Raw genomic sequence first — 20,477 nt, 5'->3', positions numbered from 1 at the left:
GAATGAAATAAATGAATTTTATTTGTGATTCAACTATTGATTCCATTCAAAGGCAATTGTTAATTGTTTTATTTTATTCGTGACCATAGTATGACCTAAATCTCTTTAACTATTTGGTATCATATGAAAATAGTCTTCAATGGGCGGGATATTAGCAAAAAGAATAAGAAAGTTAATAAATTTAGTCTGAATAAGATATGATCATTATCTTATTCAGACCAAACAGTCACTCTATGTGGGTGCATTGGTTTTTCGACAATCACTCTTGGATTCTCATTCGCCCAAATGCGGGAATTCTGTTTTTGGACGAATCCACTGAGGTGAAAATGTGCCTCATCACTGAAAATGACTTTCTTCGAAAATTGATCATCCACTGTTGCCATTTCTTGGAACCATTTAACACGTTGTTGGATTATGTTTCTCTCCATGGTTCAAATTGAGTAAGTCTGAAATAGAGAAATGTCAAATAAATTCGGAAAAAAACTTGGCATTTAGGTATGGTTCACATTCAACATCGGCCCTTACAATTTAACCACCCTTTAGTTCATTCTTACTATTTTTGGGAATCGTACCGAAATTTTCTGCTGTTTTAGTTCATATTGAACTTATTTGTATGGTCATTGAGCTTTATACTTTAAGACTTAAAAAAAGGAAAATTTCATTGGGTTGTGGAAAGTTTAGCAAAAATAATAAAATTTAACTACAAACAATTTTTTCAATAAAAACAAGTTAAAATTAGCGTTAGTTTAACTACAGACTTTTTTCTGTTTATCCTTCACCTTAAGATGGAGGGTATACTAAATTGGCAATTCTGTTTATAACACATACAAATATTGGTCTAAAACCGTAGAGCAAACTATGAACGGCTTGCTCGCTTCAAAACGATCCCTTCATGAAACTGAATCAACACACACATGGTGTCAAACGGAGAACAGACGGTGTCAATCTGATAACGATAAAATTACATCGTGCGTTGTCGAAACCACAAACAGCGTTCATAATCTGAAAACGTAATGGCTACGAATTAAAAAAAAAATCGCTTCCGTGACCCGAACCTGGATAGTTTGTCCCATACGCGTTTACAGTCGCCTTAACACAATATACCACCGACGGAAGTGCCATAAGAACGTCTAACGAATATTTTAAGACTTTTCATGTCCAAAGAAAAACGAAAGCCTTCCATAAAATCGTGGATGAAACCGCACTCAAAAAATAGTGACCCCTCCAGGAAGAAGCATTTTGGTTAATTTTAGAAAATTTTAACTAAACTGTCTTACAAACGCAGACGTCACGCTGATTTCATGAAAAAATAAATATTTTTCAACAAATTCAAGAAAATTTTTTAGACATAATTATGTTTGTTTTCACTTGTTAAAGAAAATTTCGTAGGGTGAAGGAAAAAATTTGTTTTCAAAATTTACTAGTAGATTTTACCAATAAAGGACGCATTATTGGCAAAACTTACAAATTTTAAGAAATTCTGAATTGTGTGAAATTCTTATTTGTGTTTGGATAAAATTTCCATTACTCTAATAATTGTTAATTGAACTAAAAAATTGGGAACAAATATACACAAATGAAGTAGAAAGTTTTACTAAATTCGTACTTCTAACAAAATTGTTCATTTTTACTTTAAATTTGTAAATTTTACTACACATGTGGCCGTTCATGATGGCCGTATGCCTCTAAAGACATTCTTGCAATTTTGAACTCCAATTTTTTCCTTCAAACTACAAAATTTTCTTTCACAAGTGAAAACAATTAATTTTCTTGAATTTGTCGAAAAATATTTACTTATTTCTGTGATATCGGATAGGTTAGCGTTTATAATACTGTTTAGTTAAAATTTTCTAAAAATATTAAAAATTTTCTGAACTTAACCAAATGTTTTCTTCCTGGTGGGTTCACTGGTTTTGTATAAATTCCATGAGCTAAAATAGAGTTAAATTGGCGTTAGTGACATATAGAGTTTTTGAGTGAGTGAACATTCCGTTTGGGTTTTTCGTTTCATTTTGCTACCGTCCGCTCCTGATTTGGCGTTAGTGACATATTGAGTTTTTGAGTGAGTAAACTTTCCGTTTGGGTTTTTCGTTTCATTTTGCTACCGTCCGCTCCCGATTTGGGGTTTTTTCTATTAATGTACATTTTTCCAATTTTGTTATACCTTCCACCCTAGGAATGGAGAGTATATAAACTTTGTCCTTCAGTTTATTACATAAACAAATATGTGTTTAATACTGGGTCGTGGTGATATTCTGGCTCGATCTAGTGATGTCCGTCCGTCTGTTGAAATTACACTAACTTCCAATCGATTACTTCTATTGCCATGCGAAAATTGGCTCATATCGGTTCATAAATATTTATAGACTCATTTGTATGAACCGATTAAGAACAAAAAGTAACAATTTAGAAGACAATGTTAATAAATTAAACAATACCTTGCCATCGCGTGTTACGACAACCCAAGTTATTCGATTCCAGAGGACTGTGTGTAGTAGAACTTTCTGCGCAATCCTTGGTGGAAAGTACACAAGATTTGAACTGACCGAACTTTCGGCCCTATATAATTTTTCTCTCTTTAATTTTTATCGAACTACATTAAAATGTCATAGGAATGCACAGATGTGTAATCCAAAACAAGTTTGTTACTTAAGTCTTTTGTTTCTCTTTTCGTTAACATTCTTTCTTCTTTGGTTAACATAATTTGTTATACCCTATCACAAATGAAAATGATCAAGTAAAAGAAAAAGCATACACTGTGCGCTGTCTCGACACCAACGTTGTTGATGTTGACGACGACGCACCGTCAGCATCTTACGAATCGAAACTTTATTTCATTGAAAGAAAATAAAAGTTCCGTGAAGTCCAAGCAGGCGAAAGCGCCAACGTTAACGCTAAAGGCGAAAATGATAACCAACAAAGGTGCTGTTAACAGCTTTTAGGATAAAATAACCTCTAATGGCAGCTACGCCGGCAGTCAGTCAACTGAACACGTTTCTTGAATCTGCAGTCTGCACAAGTGAATGCGCGCGCGCGCGTTATCCCCACTCAAAGCTGATGATTGTTGGTTGGTGTTTGTGTATACGATTTGCCTCAAGAGTGTCAGTGCTTACCAGATTTGTATGTGGTTTTTCGGATTTTCTTCACCAGCAATTGGCCAAAGTAATCAGTTAATTGTGGGACATACACCGTAAAGGTTGTAAAACGCGGATAACGGTTAAAAAATAATTCGAGAAAAAAGACCTATAATAGAAAAACTCCAAATATTTTTTGGGGGAATAATAAGAAATAGAAACAACCATTCCAATGAAGTGATTTTCATGTGATGTGAAATGAAATAACCCTAACGAGATAATTGTAGTGTATGTCTAAAAGCCAAGTGGAAATCATATGGCCGTGAAAAACCGACATATATTTTAACAAATGTAAATAACAAGAATAATTTCTTAATTGAATTATAAAGAAGAGCAAAACAAATTTATTTTTGTATAACAAGCTAAACAAGTACCGAGTACAATCACCCCATTCATTAGCTGGGGGAAAGTTAAACGGAAGAAAGTAATAAAGCATTTAATTAAATTCTAAAAAAACAGGGAGAATAACCATAAACAATTTTTGTTTTCTCATGCATACATATGGAAGTTTGTTATTGCTTGGGTGGAAATAGACAACAACAACAATAATATTATAAAAAAGAAACAAAAAAAAAAAAAAAATAAAAGCTAATATATTTTATTTTCAATTGTTCTTGGCTTTGACTCTATAACAGTTCTTGCATTCGTATATACGTGTTTGTGTGTGTTTACCGGACGCAGACACTTGTATGATCAATGTAAACAAAAGACTTAAGACACGAACTTTTAAAGTGCATATTCTCTCTGGCCATACAATGTGTATGGGGTCAGTGTGTATATGTGTGACTATTTTTGTTTCTTGAGTTTAGCAAAAAATACTGCAAAATATCAACAATTCATATAATTAACGCATTTTAACGTTTCTTTGCATAATTAAGGCCATTTCATTTTATTTGTGTGTATGTGTTTTTTTTTTAATATATTTTTTAACCTGTGGCGGCATTAAAAGTCATACCCTTAAAAAGACCACATCCAATTTTAGTGTTAATTAGTAAACAAAACCACAATAAAACTAAAAAAAATAAACACATTTTTTGAATACAAAAAAAAAACCTAAATACAACTATTCATTGATGCCATAATTGGATTAAAAATATTTCCTTTTTTTCTGAAATATTTGAAAACAAAACTATAACAACCATCACCATCACAATTCGAATATTGTAAGCAGCCCCATCGACTGGAAATACCGTTTCTATCAAAAATTAAAGTCATTAACAACACAATTGCCACTTGCAAGCGAATTTATTTCAACAACATGATTTTAAGGTAAGTTTTCTAGGCTAAACCACAGCCATAAACCATACTTTGTTGTGGTATTTTCGCAAAAAAAAAACGAAAAAACATTTTCTTTAAAATGGTAACAATTAAAATTCTTACTTTGCCTTTGCTCACGTAACGTGTCTTGAGTGTTGAGTTTTATGGAGGCCGGTTTTGCTTCCTTTTTGAAAATTACATCTGGCGTTATTTATACGAATTCTGACATTTTTTGACATGTGTCACTCTATTTGGAAATTGAATCACATAGTGTCTCATTAAAAATTCCATATAGGCATTTAATGTTGTGTTAGTAGCACGGAAAAAGTTGACAAATGGTCACAAAGGGGAGTAAAAATATTAAAATTCAAAATTCCAGACTATTGAGTAGTATTGAAAAAATTAATACGGAATTGAAATGTTCAAAGAGAATTAGGCCATTTTTTATGTATATTTTATTAAAAAAAATACACACTCAAAAAAAGTGAACTCTATATTTCAATAAAGCCAATTTAACTTTATTTTAGTTCATGGAATTATTATATATGGCGAAATTTTCCTTTACTCTAATAATTTTTTGCGTGCGTTAGTTAAATGAACTAAAAACCGTGAAAAATATACACAAATGAAGTAAAAAGTTTTACTAAATTCGTACTTCTCACAAAATAGTTCATTATTTCTTTAAATTTGTCAATTTTACTACAAATGCGTCCACCATGTACTTCGTATGTCACTAAAGACATTCTTGCAATTTTGAACTCAATTTTTTTCTTTCAAACTACAAAATTTTCTTTAATAAGTGAAAAAAAGTTAATTACGTCTAATAAATTTTCTTGAATTTATCAAAAAATATTTACTTATTTTTGTGATATCGGCGTGATGCCAACGTTTGTAATACTGTTTAGTTAAAATTTTCTAAAAATATTAAACATTTTATAAAATTAGCTAAATGTTTTCTTCCTGGTGGGTTCACTGTTTTTTCAGTGTCTTTACACTAATGATTTTTGGTATTGATTCCGAGCCAAACGAAGCGGAGAATTAAATGTGTCCTTATTTAAGACACAATTATGCTTTTAATTTGAGTTTTGCGTACTTAATTCTAGGAAACAAATTTTAATTCATTGATTTTTTCAGCTTTTTTTCTTCATATGCTATCAAAGTCCATTAAAAACGTGTTAACGAAAACGTAAATTTCCAAATTCAGACACGACTACAAGTAGAATTTATGCTATGATCCAAGTAAAAACAGTCTTTACAATAACGTGTTAAAAACCATCTCCTATTTTTAAACGATTTTTAGCTTGGTAACCAAGATGCAAAAAAATCAATAAATTGAAAGACGATTTGATTAATCTTGAAAAATTTTTCAGAAGTATTAAAGCCAAGTTGACCTTAATAAAATGAAATTTTCTTTCACCCAATTTTAAGTCGAATCACTCAACTATAACGGCAACACGACTTCATTGAAAAGTTTATCGGTTTTCGGACAAGGAAAAAAACTTTATATCAGAGAAGTGCGTCTTCTATGCGAAGCAAAATTCGCATTTGTATTTGAAATACATGAAATCTTTGGAATCATTCATCAAAAATTTCAGATAACAATTAAATTTATTAAGTAACCAAAACACAAATGTATTAATATTCTTCACCTAAAGTACACACTCTTTCCATGTGAACGAAATTTTACACAAACGAGATTCTTTCTTATAAAAAATTTTCTTTTAAAGCCAATAAACTCGAATTTATAACAAGAATTTTTATACCTTCCACCATAGCAAGGCCGTATTCAGGGGGGGGGGATGAGGGGGATCAAACCCCCCCCGAAATGAATGAATATTTTTATATGAATAAATATATTTTAAGCTGCATAGAAAAATCTTATCGAAGATGTTGAAGAAAAGCTGGAGGTTTTATTTTGAAAAACGTTTACCTATAAAACTTGCACAAATCATAGAATACTAGTTGAAAAGCCCGTCAAACGACGGTCGAAAAAACAAATTGTTTTTGTTCTCGCACCACAAACTTCATTTTTGGAAAATGTATTTCTGCTTTTTATGTGTGTTTGTTGTTCTTTTTGGGAACATGGCTCGCTTTGTTTAGCCATAGCAACAACAACGAAACAGCCAAACACACACGTGTAAATGAAATGGCGCAAAACCTGCGAAAAGAACCTGCCTAATTCAGCGAGGAAGCAATAAAGATATATTTCCAAACGTGCATATTCTTTTAAAAATTTTGGTCACTTTGCCAGTTACTCAGGGATGGAAAATACAATTTTTAAGAAAGTATAAAAAAGGTATTTTTTGAGCGGAAAGGTACTTGTTACTAAATTTCAACAAAAATTTCACTGGAAGATTATTGTCAAGAAATAAAATTTTGACAAAATTTTCTATATAAATAAAATTTTGCAAAAATTTTCTATAGAAATAAAATTTTGCAAAAAAAAATTCTATAAAGAAACAAGTAAGGAAAGTCTAAAGTCGGGCGGGGCCGACTATATTATACCCTGCACCACTTTGTAGACCTAAATTTTCGATACCATATCACATCCGTCAAGTGTGTATTTGTCCCAAATACATACATTTAAATATCACTCGATTTGGACAGAATTTGATAGACTTCTACAAAATCTATCGACTTAAAATTTAAGTCGTCTAATGCACTAGGGTGGAACACAATGTTATTAAAAAACAAGTAAGGAAAGTCTTAAGTCGGGCGGGGCCGACTATATTATACCCTGCACCACTTTGTAGATCTAAATTTTCGATACCATATCACATCCGTCAAATGTGTTGGGGGCTATTTATATAGGTTTGTCCCAAATACATACATTTAAATATCACTTGACCTGGACAGAATTTGATAGACTTTTACAAAATCTATAGACTCAAATTTTAAGTTGGCTAATGCACTAGGGTGGAACACAATTTTAGTAAGAAATATGGGAAACATTTAAATCTGAAGCAATTTTAAGGAAACTTCGCAAAAGTTTATTTATGATTAATCGCTCGATATATATGTATTAGAAGTTTAGGAAAATTTGAGTCATTTTTACAACTTTTCGACTAAGCAGTAGCGATTTAACAAGGAAAAGGTTGGTATTTTGACCATTTTTGTCGAAATCAGAAAAACATATATATGGGAGCTATATCTAAATCTGAACCGATTTCAACCAAATTTGGCACGCATAGCTTAAATGCTAATTCTACTCCCTGTGCAAAATGTCTACTAAATCGGAGTTAAAAATTGGCCTCTGTGGTCATATGAGTGTAAATCGGGCCAAAGCTATATATGGGAGCTATATCTAAATCTGAACCGATTTCAACCAAATTTGGCACGTATAGCTTAAATGCTAATTCTACTCCATGTGCAAAATTTCAACTAAATCGGAGCGAAAAATTGGTCTCTGTGAACAAATGAGTGTAAATCGGGCGAAAGCTATATATGGGAGCTATATCTAAATCTGAACCGATTTGGATGATGTTTTGCAAGTTTTTCGAGACTCATAAAATATTCGGATGTACGGAATTTGAGGAAGATCGGTTGATATACACGCCAATTATGACCAGAGCGGTGAAAAATATATATGGCAGCTATATCTAAATCAGAAGCGATTTTTTCCAAAATCAATAGGGATCGTCTTTGAGCCGAAGCAGGACCCTATACCAAATTTTAGGACAATCGGACTGAAACTGCGAGCTGTACTTTGCACACAAAAATACATCAACAGACAGACAGACAGACAGACGACCATCGCTAAATCGACTCAGAATTTAATTCTAAGACGATCGGTATACTAAACGATGGGTCTCAGACTTTTCCCTCTTGGCGTTACATACAAATGCACAAACTTATTATACCCTGTACCACAGTAGTGGTGAAGGGTATAAATATGGGAAACATTTAAATCTGGAGCAATTTTAAGAAAACTTCGCAAAAGTTTATTTATGATTTATCGCTCGATATATATGCATTAGAAGTTTAGGAAAATTAGAGTCATTTTTACAACTTTTCGACTAAGCAGTGGCGATTTTACAAGGAAAATGTTGGTATTTTGACCATTTTTGTCGAAATCAGAAAAACATATATATGGGAGCTATATCTAAATCTGAACCGATTTCAACCAAATTTGGCACGCATAGCTACAATGCTAATTCTACTCCCTGTGCAAAATTTCAACTAAATCGGAGCAAAAAATTGGCCTCTGTGGTCATATGAGTGTAAATCGGGCGAAAGCTATATATGAGAGCTATATCTAAATCTGAACCGATTTCAACCAAATTTGGCACGCATAGATACAATGCTAATTATACTCCCTGTGCAAAATTTCAACTAAATCGGAGCAAAAAATTGGCCTCTGTGGTCATTTGAGTGTAAATCGGGCGAAAGCTATATATGGGAGCTATATCTAAATCTGAACCGATTTCAACCAAATTTGACACGCATAGCTACAATGCTAATTCTACTCCCTGTGCAAAATTTCAACTAAATCGGAGCAAAAAATTGGCCTCTGTGGGCAAATGAGTGTAAATCGGGCGAAAGCTATATATGGGAGCTATATCTAAATCTGAACCGATTTGGCTGATATTTTGCAAGTTTTTCGAGACTCATAAAATATTCGGATGTACGGAATTTGAAGAAGATCGGTTGATATACACGCCAATTATGACCAGATCGGTGAAAAATATATATGGCAGCTATATCTAAATCTGAACCGATTTTTTCCAAAATCAATAGGGATCGTCTTTGAGCCGAAACAGGACCCTATACCAAATTTTAGGGCAATCGGACTAAAACTGCGAGCTGTACTTTGCACACAAAAATACATCAACAGACAGACAGACAGACAGACAGACAGACAGACGGACATCGCTAAATCGACTCAGAATTTAATTCTAAGACGATCGGTATACTAAACGATGGGTCTCAGACGTTTCCTTCTTGGCGTTACATACAAATGCACAAACTTATTATACCCTGTACCACAGTAGTGGTGAAGGGTATAAATATTGTATACATACTTATGCATAAATAAAATTTTCTACAAATGAGATTATATGACTATTTTTTTTAAGTTGAACCCCCCCCGAATTAAAATCCTGGCTACGGCCTTGCACCATAGGATGGGAGTATATTAACTTTGTCATTCCGTTTGTAACACATCGGGATATTGCTCTAAGACCCCATAAAGTATATATATTCTGGGTCGTGGTGAAATTCTGAGTCGATCTGAGCATGTCCGTCCGTCCGTCTGTTGAAATCACGCGAACTTCCGAATGAAACAAGCTATCGACTTGAAACTAGGCACAAGTAGTTGTTATTGATGTAGGTCGGAGGTATTGCAAATCCACATCGGTCCACTTTTACGTATAGCCGCCATATAAACGGACCCCCAAATTTGGCTTGCCGATCCTCTAAGAGAAACAAATTTTATCCGATCCGGCTGAAATTTGGTACATAGTGTTAGTATATGATCTCTAACAACCATGCAAAAATTGGTCCACATCGGTCCATAATTATATATAGCCCCCATATAAACCGATCCCCCGATTTGGCTTGCCGAGCCTCTAAGAGAAGCAAATTTCATCCGATCCGGTTTAAATTAGGTACATGGTGTCAACATATAATCTCTAATAACCATGCAAAAATTGGTCCACATCAGTCCATAATTGTATATATCCCCCATATAAACGGACCACCAAATTTGGCTTGCGAATCCTCTAAGAGAAGAAAATTTCATCCGATCCGGCTGAAATTTGGTACATGGTGTTAGTATATGGTCTCTAACAAGCATGCAAAAATTGGTCCACATCGGTCCATAATTATATCCCATATGGGAGCCACCGTGGTGCAATGGTTAGCATGCCCGCCTTGCATACACAAGGTCGTGGGTTCGATTCCTGCTACGACCGAATACCAAAAAGTTTTTCAACGGTGGATTATCCCACCTCAGTAATGCTGGTGACTTTTCTGAGGGTTTCAAAGCTTCTCTAAGTGGTTTCACTGGAATGTGGAACGCCGTTCGGACTCGGCTATAAAAAGGAGGTCCCTTGTCATTGAGCTTAGCATGGAATCGGGCAGCACTCAGTGATAAGAGAGAAGTTCACCACTGTGGTATCACAATGGACTGAATAGTCTAAGTGAGCCTGATACATCGGGCTGCCACATAACCTAACCTAACCTAACGTAGCCCCCATATAAACCGATCCCCAGATTTGGCTTTTGGAGCCTCTAAGAGAAGCAAATTTCATCCGATCCGGTTGAAATTAGCTTCTTGGTGTCAGCATATGATCTCTAATAACCATGCAAAAATTGGTCCACATCGGTCCATAATTATATATAGCCCCCATATAAACCGGTCCCCCGATTTGGCTTGCCGAGCCACTAAGAGAAGCAAATTTCATCCGATCCGGCTGAAATTTGGTACATGGTGTTGGTATATGGTCTCTAACAACAATGCAAAAACTGGTGCACATCGGTCCATAATTATATATAGCCCCCATATAAACCGATCCGCAGATTTGGCTTGCGGAGCCTCTAAGCAAATTTCATCCGATCCGCTTGAAATTAGGTACATGGTGTCAGCATATGGTCTCTACCAACCATGCAAAAATTGGTCCAAATCGGTCCATAATTATATATAGCCCCCATATAAACCGATCCCCAGATTTGACCTCCGGAGCCTCGTGAAATAGAAAAATTCAACCGATTCGGTTGAAATTTGGTACGTGGTGTTAATATGTGGCCTCAAACACCCATGCAAAAATTGGTCGAAATCGGTCCGTAATTATATATATCCCCCATATAAACCGATCTCCAGATTTGATCTCCGGAGGCCCTTGGAAGAGCAAAATTCATCCGATTCGGTTGAAATTTGGTACGTGATGTTAGTATATGATATTTAACAACCATGCAGGAATTGGTCCATATCAGTCCATAATCATACATAGCCCCCATATAAACCTATCCTGAGATTTGGTTTTGGAGCCACTTGGGGGAGCAAATTTCATCCCAGTCGTTTGAAATTTAGTACATTGTGCTAGTATATGGCCGTTAACAACCATGCCTAACTAGGTCCATATCGGTCTATAGTTATATATAGCCCTCAGATAAATAGATCCCAATCACACAATAATTGGTCCATATCTAGTTCATAATTTCAATTCTGGCTCTCTACGTACCTTGCAAAAATCCATATCGATTCGTAATTATTTGTAGACTTACCTATACATACCTTTTATGTCTAATATATACCACGTATGGACTAACTCACAATTTAGAAAACGATGTTAAGAAGTTTTAAGATACCACAACCCAATTAATTCGATTGTGGATGACAGTCTTTCGTAGAAGTTTCTACGCATTCCATGGTGGAGGGTACATAAGATTCGGCTGGCCGAACTTACGGCCGTATATACTTGTTTTCTAATATTTTTTATTTGCTTTTAAAGATTTTTTTTAACCGACAAAAACAAATTTGTTTTTCTTAAACATTCTGAAAAAGATGAATTTACGCTAAAAAAAATTAGTATTCGGTTTAATAAAATATTAAACAAACGAAGTTTTCTTTGAAAAGATTAGAGACAATCGTTGAAATATTTATCAATAAATCGAGTTTACTTACTCTTAAGGAAAATATTAAATAAAAAGGGGCATTTCGTTTATTTAAAATGTCGTTTCGGGGGAAATTGGTTTTATTTTTGGAAATAAGATAGTCAGATTGGTATACAGTCCTTATATAAATTCATCTCCCAATTTAATTTTTCTTCTAAAAGTGTCAATTTCAAACGAATTGTTTTTAAATCTTTCAATTATTATTCGTGATTAATATTTTCAAAATGGGAAGTTTTATATTTTTTCGTTATATCCTTTTCTGACATATAGTCAATGATTGATATTGGTTCATTTTCTTTTTAATTTTTATATATTATCAGAACCATGTGTTTATTACATATGTTGTCAGTTATGCTAATGGTTCTTTATATCGAGTGAATTTTTGCGTAGAAAATAAATATTTTTAAATTGGAATATGGAATTTTTTTATCCTTTCCACACTGAAAAAAATATTGACCTAATATGAGAGATTGCGAATTCTAAGTTTAAGGACACCCAATTTAGACTATATTAAAGACAAATTTCTTTAAAAAATGAAATTTTAATTAAACTAAAGTTCAAACCCTTTCCTGTAGAACTTTGGGTTTAAATCTTTGAGTTGCAAAGAAACATGGTATTGATTTAAAGCAAATATTAATACATTAACTTAGATATTGAATGTTTTAAATAAAGATAAAAAAGTTTCAAAAATAGACTAATTCTTATTTTGTTTTTTTTTGTTCATCTTTGTGTTTTTTTTAATTAAGAAAATATGTTTTGTGTTTCGATTTTAAACTGACAATTATTTATACATGAAAACCCAGGTTGATATGTGGCAAAAAGAGAACAAAAATATGATGAATGAGACGTGTATTCTAATTTTAAATTTATGGATATTAGATTTAAGTTAAGAAGATCGGCACGGAATCCATACCAAAATCCTTAAGGGAAAGTCAATACAATACCTTCTTTTTAAAGCCGAGTCCGAATGGCGTTACACATTGCAGTGAAACCACTTAGAGAAGTTTTGAAACCCTCAGAAATGTCACCAGCATTACTGAGGTGGGATAATCCACCGCTGAAAAACTTTTTGGTGTTCGGTCGAAGCAGGAATCGAACCCACGACCTTGTGTATGCAAGGCGGGCATGCTAACCATTGCACCACGGTGGCTCCCATATGGGATATAATTATGGATCGATGTGGACCAATTTTTGCATGCTTGTTAGAGACCATATACTAACACCATGTACCAAGGCGGGCATGCTCCCACATTTTTACTTACTTTTGTGATATCGGAGTGATTTCAGCGTTTAAAATACTGTTTAGTTAAAATTTTCAAAAAATATTGAAAATTTTCTAAAATTAACTAAAAGTTTTCTTCCTGGTGGGTTCACTGTTTTTTTTTTTTCAATGTACTGTATCACCTAATTTAATTTATTATTTTATGACCAATAATTTGTATGTTATAACATTCCAACCTGATTATTAATCATTGGATGCCGTGGTATCAACAGGTCCAACAAATTAACACTTCTATTGAAAAATACTTTGTTAGCTTTTAAATAGTAAAATACCTCAAATTTAGTTTGTTTACACTTTAACATTCTAGAATTTTTGTTCTCAGTTTTTTTTTTTAGATTCTCTTACAACTTTCTTCGCATTTTCCCTTTTATTGGTATGTGTTTCGTTTTTCAAGTTTTCTTCATACAATGTACGTGAAAACCTCCACCCCAGTTGCCGTTATACTAATTAGCATATTTTGTTTGTTATGACTCTAAAATTTAAATGATTTTTTACTCAAACATTGGTTTTTTAATGGGCATGGTGTGGTAGGCTGGCTGGTAAAGTAGACAGGCGGACATAAAATCTACTCAAGCCCAGTGACATACATTCGCTGGTATTCGAATAATAGTAATTCTCTACCTCATTCTTTACATGGACGTTTGAAAGTATACACTCCAAACAATTGTGATAAGTTCAATTGTTATTGGTAATAAAATGGAAGGAATATTTTTCTTGATACTTACTGATCGAGTTACCAATAACCATTTTACACATTTGGATGAATTAAAAATAAAATTATGTTTTGGCCAGAGTATTGGAAAATTTAATCAATTTGGAAGTATTTTTTTACACAAAATCTTAGAAAATTTAACCATTTTGGAAATAAGTAAAAACACTGCGGGAATTTGGTGCAAATTGCCACTGACAGACCTATCGCAGAACTGGTACCTGTGTTCCAGTTAGTTGCAATTTTTAAATAGCCGTAATTTATATATTTCCGTACTCGCTTGATATTAAAATCTTAGATCAATTAAGATTTTAATATCAAGCATCTTCACATTTAGTGAAATAAAATTATCAGAATAGTATCAGAAACATATTTCAAAAGTTTTTTTTTCATTTCGGGTACGATTGGGAACAAATTGAAACAGATTTCTAAGAGTTTGTCTGAGACTGGTTCCTGAGAACCTGTCTATGGGGTGCTCCTGCTAAATTGTCCCAGGACATGTCCTTTGGTATGAGTCCAAGACGCGTCCTAAAATGCAAATTTACCCCGTCAATAACAAACCCATGTTAAAGTGACCGCTCCCTTCCATACGTTTTGACCAGAACAGGGACTGGTCCATACACACCAGGGACTAGTCCTGTACGGGTTCTGTAGTTGATCCATTTCCCGTAGGGAATATAACAACAAAAGTTTTTTAAAAAATATTATTTTTATAGAAAAAGTATTTTAGAACTAAAAAAACAGTCTTTTAGAACTAAAATTAAAATACTTTCAATAGAGTTTCCATGAAGGTTAAAGACAAATTGAATTTACATAAAATTTAACAACATTTGTAATAATAAATAGCAATAAATAACACTAGGACAATTTTTTCGGATTCTAAAAAAAATGTGTTAAATTTTAAGTACATTTAATTCGACAATAGTCTTTACCGAAGAAATTAATTTATCTTTATTTTTATTAAAAATTTTTTAAAATGTTATATAAAAGTTTATTTTTGTGGTAAAACATTTTTTGCTATTCACGTTTACAAAATGGTTAATTTTTTTTAATTCTAGCAAAAATCAAATTTTTAAATTGTTGTCTATTTCAGTTTAATAATGCATTTTTGTTATAATTTTTAACTAAGTAATTTTTTAAAAATATTTTTGTTTTATATGTATATTATTCTAATACAAAGTCTCTCCTTGGCAACAGTGAAATCAAATTCAATACTTATTACAATGTATTATGAAATTCTATTTGATTTATTAGAAAACACAAAAAACAAACTCCCGTCAATAATCTACAGTCCCACAAGTATTCACTTACTCATACTTGAATCACCACCGTTTAGTCTTTGGGTAGTCTCATACAGAGAATGAAGCCGACCCATTTTTGTCGGCGGCGGCTGATACTAAATTTTTCCCTCCGGCGGCGGCGGCTTGACGGCTAAGCCGATAAAAAATTGTCTATTCGCGGCGCAAAATTATCTATTATAAAATCAATTTGAAGTTTTCCGAATTGTAATGAGATTAGTTGTACAACCAATCGTACAATCAAATTTACATTTCATTAAAATGTTTTGAGCTAAATTTTTGTAAAACTATTATAGCAACTTGATACGAATTGATTGAAGGTGGAAAGTTCAAAATTTTGGCAAAAACTATAACAAATATTATTAATTTTTTTGATATAAATCAATGTTTTAGATTAATTGGCGGCTAAATTTGAGTCGAGATGAGTCGACATATTCGGCGGCGGCGTCGACTGCTAAAAACGGGTCGGCGACGGCTAAAATCGGCGGCGCGACTCGGCGGCTTCATTCTCTGGTCTCATATCTACACGATCTCATATTGTCATTTGATATTCAGGTTGAATGCACATTTAATGGATTTGCAGAAATTTTTTGTTGTTTCAATTTTGTTTTATCGTTTTGTGAACGATATTTTGTGTGGAGATTTGATATACATACAATGGGTGGGTTGGTCCCTGCGTTTTGTGGTAGTTCTCTATTTTTATTCTGGCTAAGCTAGACAGGCAAACGACAAAGTTTCCATTGTCAAAATTTAATGAAGCAAGTGCACGTTTAGTCGTTTCTTTTTGCAGTGATCTGCAAAATATCACCACTAGAGTTTGTATTTTCTTGTGTGTATCAATTAAATGTAGTATTTAGTTTTAATTGACATTTCTTGGTAATAAATCTCAACGGGGATAACATAGTTTAAACAAAGAAGATGTTAGAATAAAAAGGTTATACAGCATACGACTGCACAAGACAATTCTTTTTTTGGATGTTGATACATGGTATGAATACATAATCAAAATCCAATTTAAGTTTTCCTATTTTTGGAAGGTACTGCCTATTACTAAAAAAACCTTCTAAATTTATTTGAATATATGGACTACGTAGGAAAATTTATAATCTTAATCTTAAACGGAAGAATATTTTTTAATACTTAGTCCAGGACCAAATTAAAAAATTATTAATTTTTTAATTTGGTCCGATGGTCGGACCAAATGGAATTTGGGTAATTTTGATGCATTTTCGTCAAATCGGTATTTTTTTCAAAAAAATTTCGACAAGATTATCTATAGAAATAATATTTTGAGAAATTTTTCTATTTATATTTTGGCTAAATTTTCTATAAAACTAAAATTTTGACAAAATTTCTTATAGAAATTAAATTTTGACAAAATTTCTTATAGAAATGAAATTTTGACAAAATTTTTTATAGAAATAAAATTTTGACAAAATTTTCTATAAAACTAAAATTTTGACAAAATTTCTGATAGAAATGAAATATTGACAAAAATTTTTATAAAAATAAAATTTTGACAAAATTTTCTATAGAAATAAAATTTTGACAAAATTTTCTATAGAAATAAAATTTTGAAAAAATGTTCTATAGAAATAAAATTTTGAAAAAATTTTCTATAGAAATAAAATTTTGAAAAAATTTTCTATAGAAATAAAATTTTGACAAAATTTTCTATAGAAATAAAATTTTGACAAAATTTTCTATAGAAATAAAAGTTTGACACAATTTTCTATAGAAATAAAGTTTGACACAATTTTCTATACAAATAAAATTGTAATAAAATTTTCTATAGAAATAAAAAAAAATTTCTATTGAAATAAAATTTTGACAAAATTTTCTATAGAAATAAAATTTTTACAAAATTTTCTATAGAAATAAAATATTGACAAAAGTTTCTGTAGTAATAAAATTTTGACAACAGTTTCTATAGAAATAAAATTTTAAGAAAATTTTGTAGAGAAATAACATTTTGACAACATTTTCTAGAGAAATAAAATTTTGACAAAAATTTTCTATACAAATAAAATGTTGACAAATATTCCTATAGAAATAAAATTTGACAAAATGTTTTATAGAAATAAAATTTTAACAAAATGTTTTATAGAAATAAAATTTTGACAAAATTTTCTGTAGAAATAAAAATTTGACAAAATTATCTATCGAAGTAAAATTTTGGAAAAATTTGAACTTATAAATGACTTTAATTTAATTTGGGAAAATTGTCCGCTGTTATGACTTTTGGTACAATTTTGGAAAAATGTTGGTCCAAAATAAAAATTAATTGTGGCAATGCTGCTCGCCTTACAGAAATCTTAAGAAACTTATTATCTCCGATTTACCTGAACAATGCGGTTTTTATTTAAACAGATTAAATAATTTTCTGATATCTGAGTGGTCAAGAAAGAGAGCCTCTACCACAGTGGCAAACACCATAACTATAATTATTTAGGAAGTTATATGTTTTGAAAACAAGTTCATATGCAATTAATATTGGGATACGTATATCATTTATCGAATTTCGTTATTTTTTTTGTTGAAAAAAAGCTCTTTTTGCACAAATATATGTCAATTTAAAAATTCACTTCATAACGGATATTTCAAGTAAAAAATATTTTATTAATTTCACAAAAAAAAAAAAAAAAAACAAATCTTAAAATGAAGCCTAGGGGATGCTTTATTTGAAACACTTATTTTTATTTTTTAGCCCCCATATTCAACTGTCAGTAATTTTTTTTTAATATGGGTATAGATCATTCAGATCAAAAACAATTTCTACTAAACATGTTTTGATTTTTTTTTTTTTCAAAAAAGGGTGAAACCAATTAATGCACTGTTGATCAAATCAACTTTTTTTGCGACCAAAATAAGCAAACTTTAGGAAATAATAAGATGTTGAAAGCCACGACGTCAAAATTTGACTTTGGTCAATGTTTGAGAAGTAGCAAAATACAAATTCTTTGTTTTTAATTTTACCAAAACAGTAAAGTAGACTTTCCAAAGACTGAATTATTGAAAAAGTCGAAACGTTAACTTTTGGATAAATTAAAAAAAATCCATTTTTTTAAAGTAAAGTTTAAAAGTCGAATTTCCTATTACAATCCTTTATTTCAATAATACACCTTCTTGCAGGCAGAGGTTAATGGGTTCTTTCATATCAAAAGTGATTTGTCACGTTTCAGGAATGCTTCTGCATTTGAATTCATCATGTAATCTTCGTTATTAAGGGAGATATTTACCAAATGGTTAAGTTTGTTCCTTTTATTTTGGCAATAAATCTCATTTAGATTTAAACACTATTTTATATTTTCTACCAACAACTTATAACAATATATATTTTCTATTTTTGCACTGCCTACAAATCAATATCTCTCGCTTGCATATTAATATTTCCACATGACAGAAGAGGCTGTTGACTGATACCAAGCCTAAAACGTGAGTTCCACTTTTAAACGCCCATAAATAAAGAGATCAATGTCAATGAACTTCAATACAGTAGTTTGTTGTCATGACAGTTTATAACAATTCCGCTGATCTAGACATATTTTACATGATATCATATCACAGACACAGTGGTTCAAAGTCTAACCAATTTAATATTTAGATGTTGTTGAAATATGGTTTTAAATATATGCCACTAAATATTTTCTATGGTGGGTATAAGTTTGTTTACTTTATGTATGTCTGTGATTTTCAAGTTTGAGAACATGTACTACATTTTGATGTCCGTTTATATGTATCGATGTTGTAATATTCCCTATTCATAGTAGTTGTAGCTACATAGTTTTATTTCCATTTTATTATATCTTTCCTCAGCCCAAAGCTATTTTTCATATTAAAAATTTCAAAAATTTTGCGAACTAAACAATGAAATAAAATTCAATGACTTCAACGGTTATAAGTTCAATGTAAACTAAAGAAAAGGAACTTTTCGTACTAATTATAAAAATTGTATGAATGAACTACTGCACGGTAAATATCGTCATGATTTTGCGCCAATGATTTTTTCTATACTTTTAGTTTATTCTTTTAATGATAAGTATAATTTAGTTCAAATTTCACACGAGGTTGGCCATTTACCATAGCACAGTTTCCGTTATCTTTGTGAATCATTCTCTTCTTATGAAATTGTTAATTACTTTAAAGATTTTGTGTCTATGCTGCTGAGTTTAAGACCATGTTTCGCACAAAATTCCATTTTTATACCCTGCGCCACCCTGTTTGTAACACCCAGAAGGAGACGAGATAGACACATGGTGTCTTTGGCAATAATGCTCAGGGTGGGTCCCTGAGTCGATATAACCATGTCCGTCTCTCCGTCCGTCCGTCTGTCTGTGAACACATTTTTGTGATCAAAGTCTAGGTCGCAATTTAAGTCCAATCGCCTTCAAATTTGGCACATGTTCCTAATTTGGGTCAGAATAGAATCCTATTGATTTTGGAAGAAATCGGTTCAGATTTAGATATAGCTCCCATATATATCTTTCGCCCGATATGGACTAATATGGTCCTAAAAGCCAGAGTTTTCACCCAACTTGGTTGAAATTTTGCACTAGGAGTACAATTAGTAATATACTCATGTGTGCCAAATTTGATTGAAATCAGTTCAGATTTAGATATAGCTCCCATATATATCTTTCGCCCGATAGGGACTAATATGGTCCTAAACGCCTGAGTTTTGGCCCAATTGGGTTGAAATTTTGCACAGGGAGTAGATTTAGCATTGTAACTATGCGCGCCAAATTTGATTGAAATCGGTTCAGATTTATATATAGCTCCCATATATAGCTTTCGCCCGATTTACACTCATATGACAACAGAGGCCAATTTTTTACTCCGATTTAGTTGAAATTTTGCACAGGGAGTAGAATTAGCATTGTAGCTATGCGTGCCCAATTTGGTTGAAATCGGTTCAGATTTAGATATAGCTCCCATATATATGTTTTTCTGATTTCGACAAAAATGGTCAAAATACCAATATTTTCCCTTTTAAAATCGCCTCTGCTTAGTCGAAAACTTGTAAAAAGGACTGTAATTTTCCTTATCATAAATTTTTTTTTGCGAAGTTTCCTTAAAATTGCTTCAGATTAAATGTTTCCCATATAGTAAATGTTTCCCATAGTAAAAATACTAACATTGTGTTCCGCCCTAATCATTAGCCGACTTAAATTTTGAGTCTATAG

The 20,477-nt window shown here is 32.1% G+C and overlaps 1 protein-coding gene across 2 annotated transcripts in view; it reads left to right on the top strand.

Annotated features, from left to right (window-relative positions):
- Positions 1-3,168: 3,168 nt before the first annotated feature.
- The window catches only part of cysu (peroxidase homolog), a 175,574-nt gene continuing 158,265 nt past the window's right edge, over positions 3,169-20,477 (top strand). Inside the window, exons 1-2 of one of the 2 annotated variants that reach the window (XM_075302269.1) lie at positions 3,169-3,425; positions 4,084-4,403. In XM_075302269.1, coding sequence (XP_075158384.1) covers positions 4,393-4,403 — 11 coding nt within the window. In that variant the 5' untranslated portion in view covers positions 3,169-3,425; positions 4,084-4,392. Of the gene's footprint in view, positions 4,404-20,477 lie in introns of both variants that reach the window. The other variant, XM_075301804.1, reaches the window with a different exon arrangement.

Source organism: Haematobia irritans, chromosome 1, assembly GCF_050003625.1.
Source record: "Haematobia irritans isolate KBUSLIRL chromosome 1, ASM5000362v1, whole genome shotgun sequence".
In the NCBI taxonomy this organism is placed as follows: domain Eukaryota; kingdom Metazoa; phylum Arthropoda; class Insecta; order Diptera; family Muscidae; genus Haematobia; species Haematobia irritans.
Note: the sequence above shows the minus strand (reverse complement) of the source record. Positions and strands in the feature narration are given on the sequence as shown.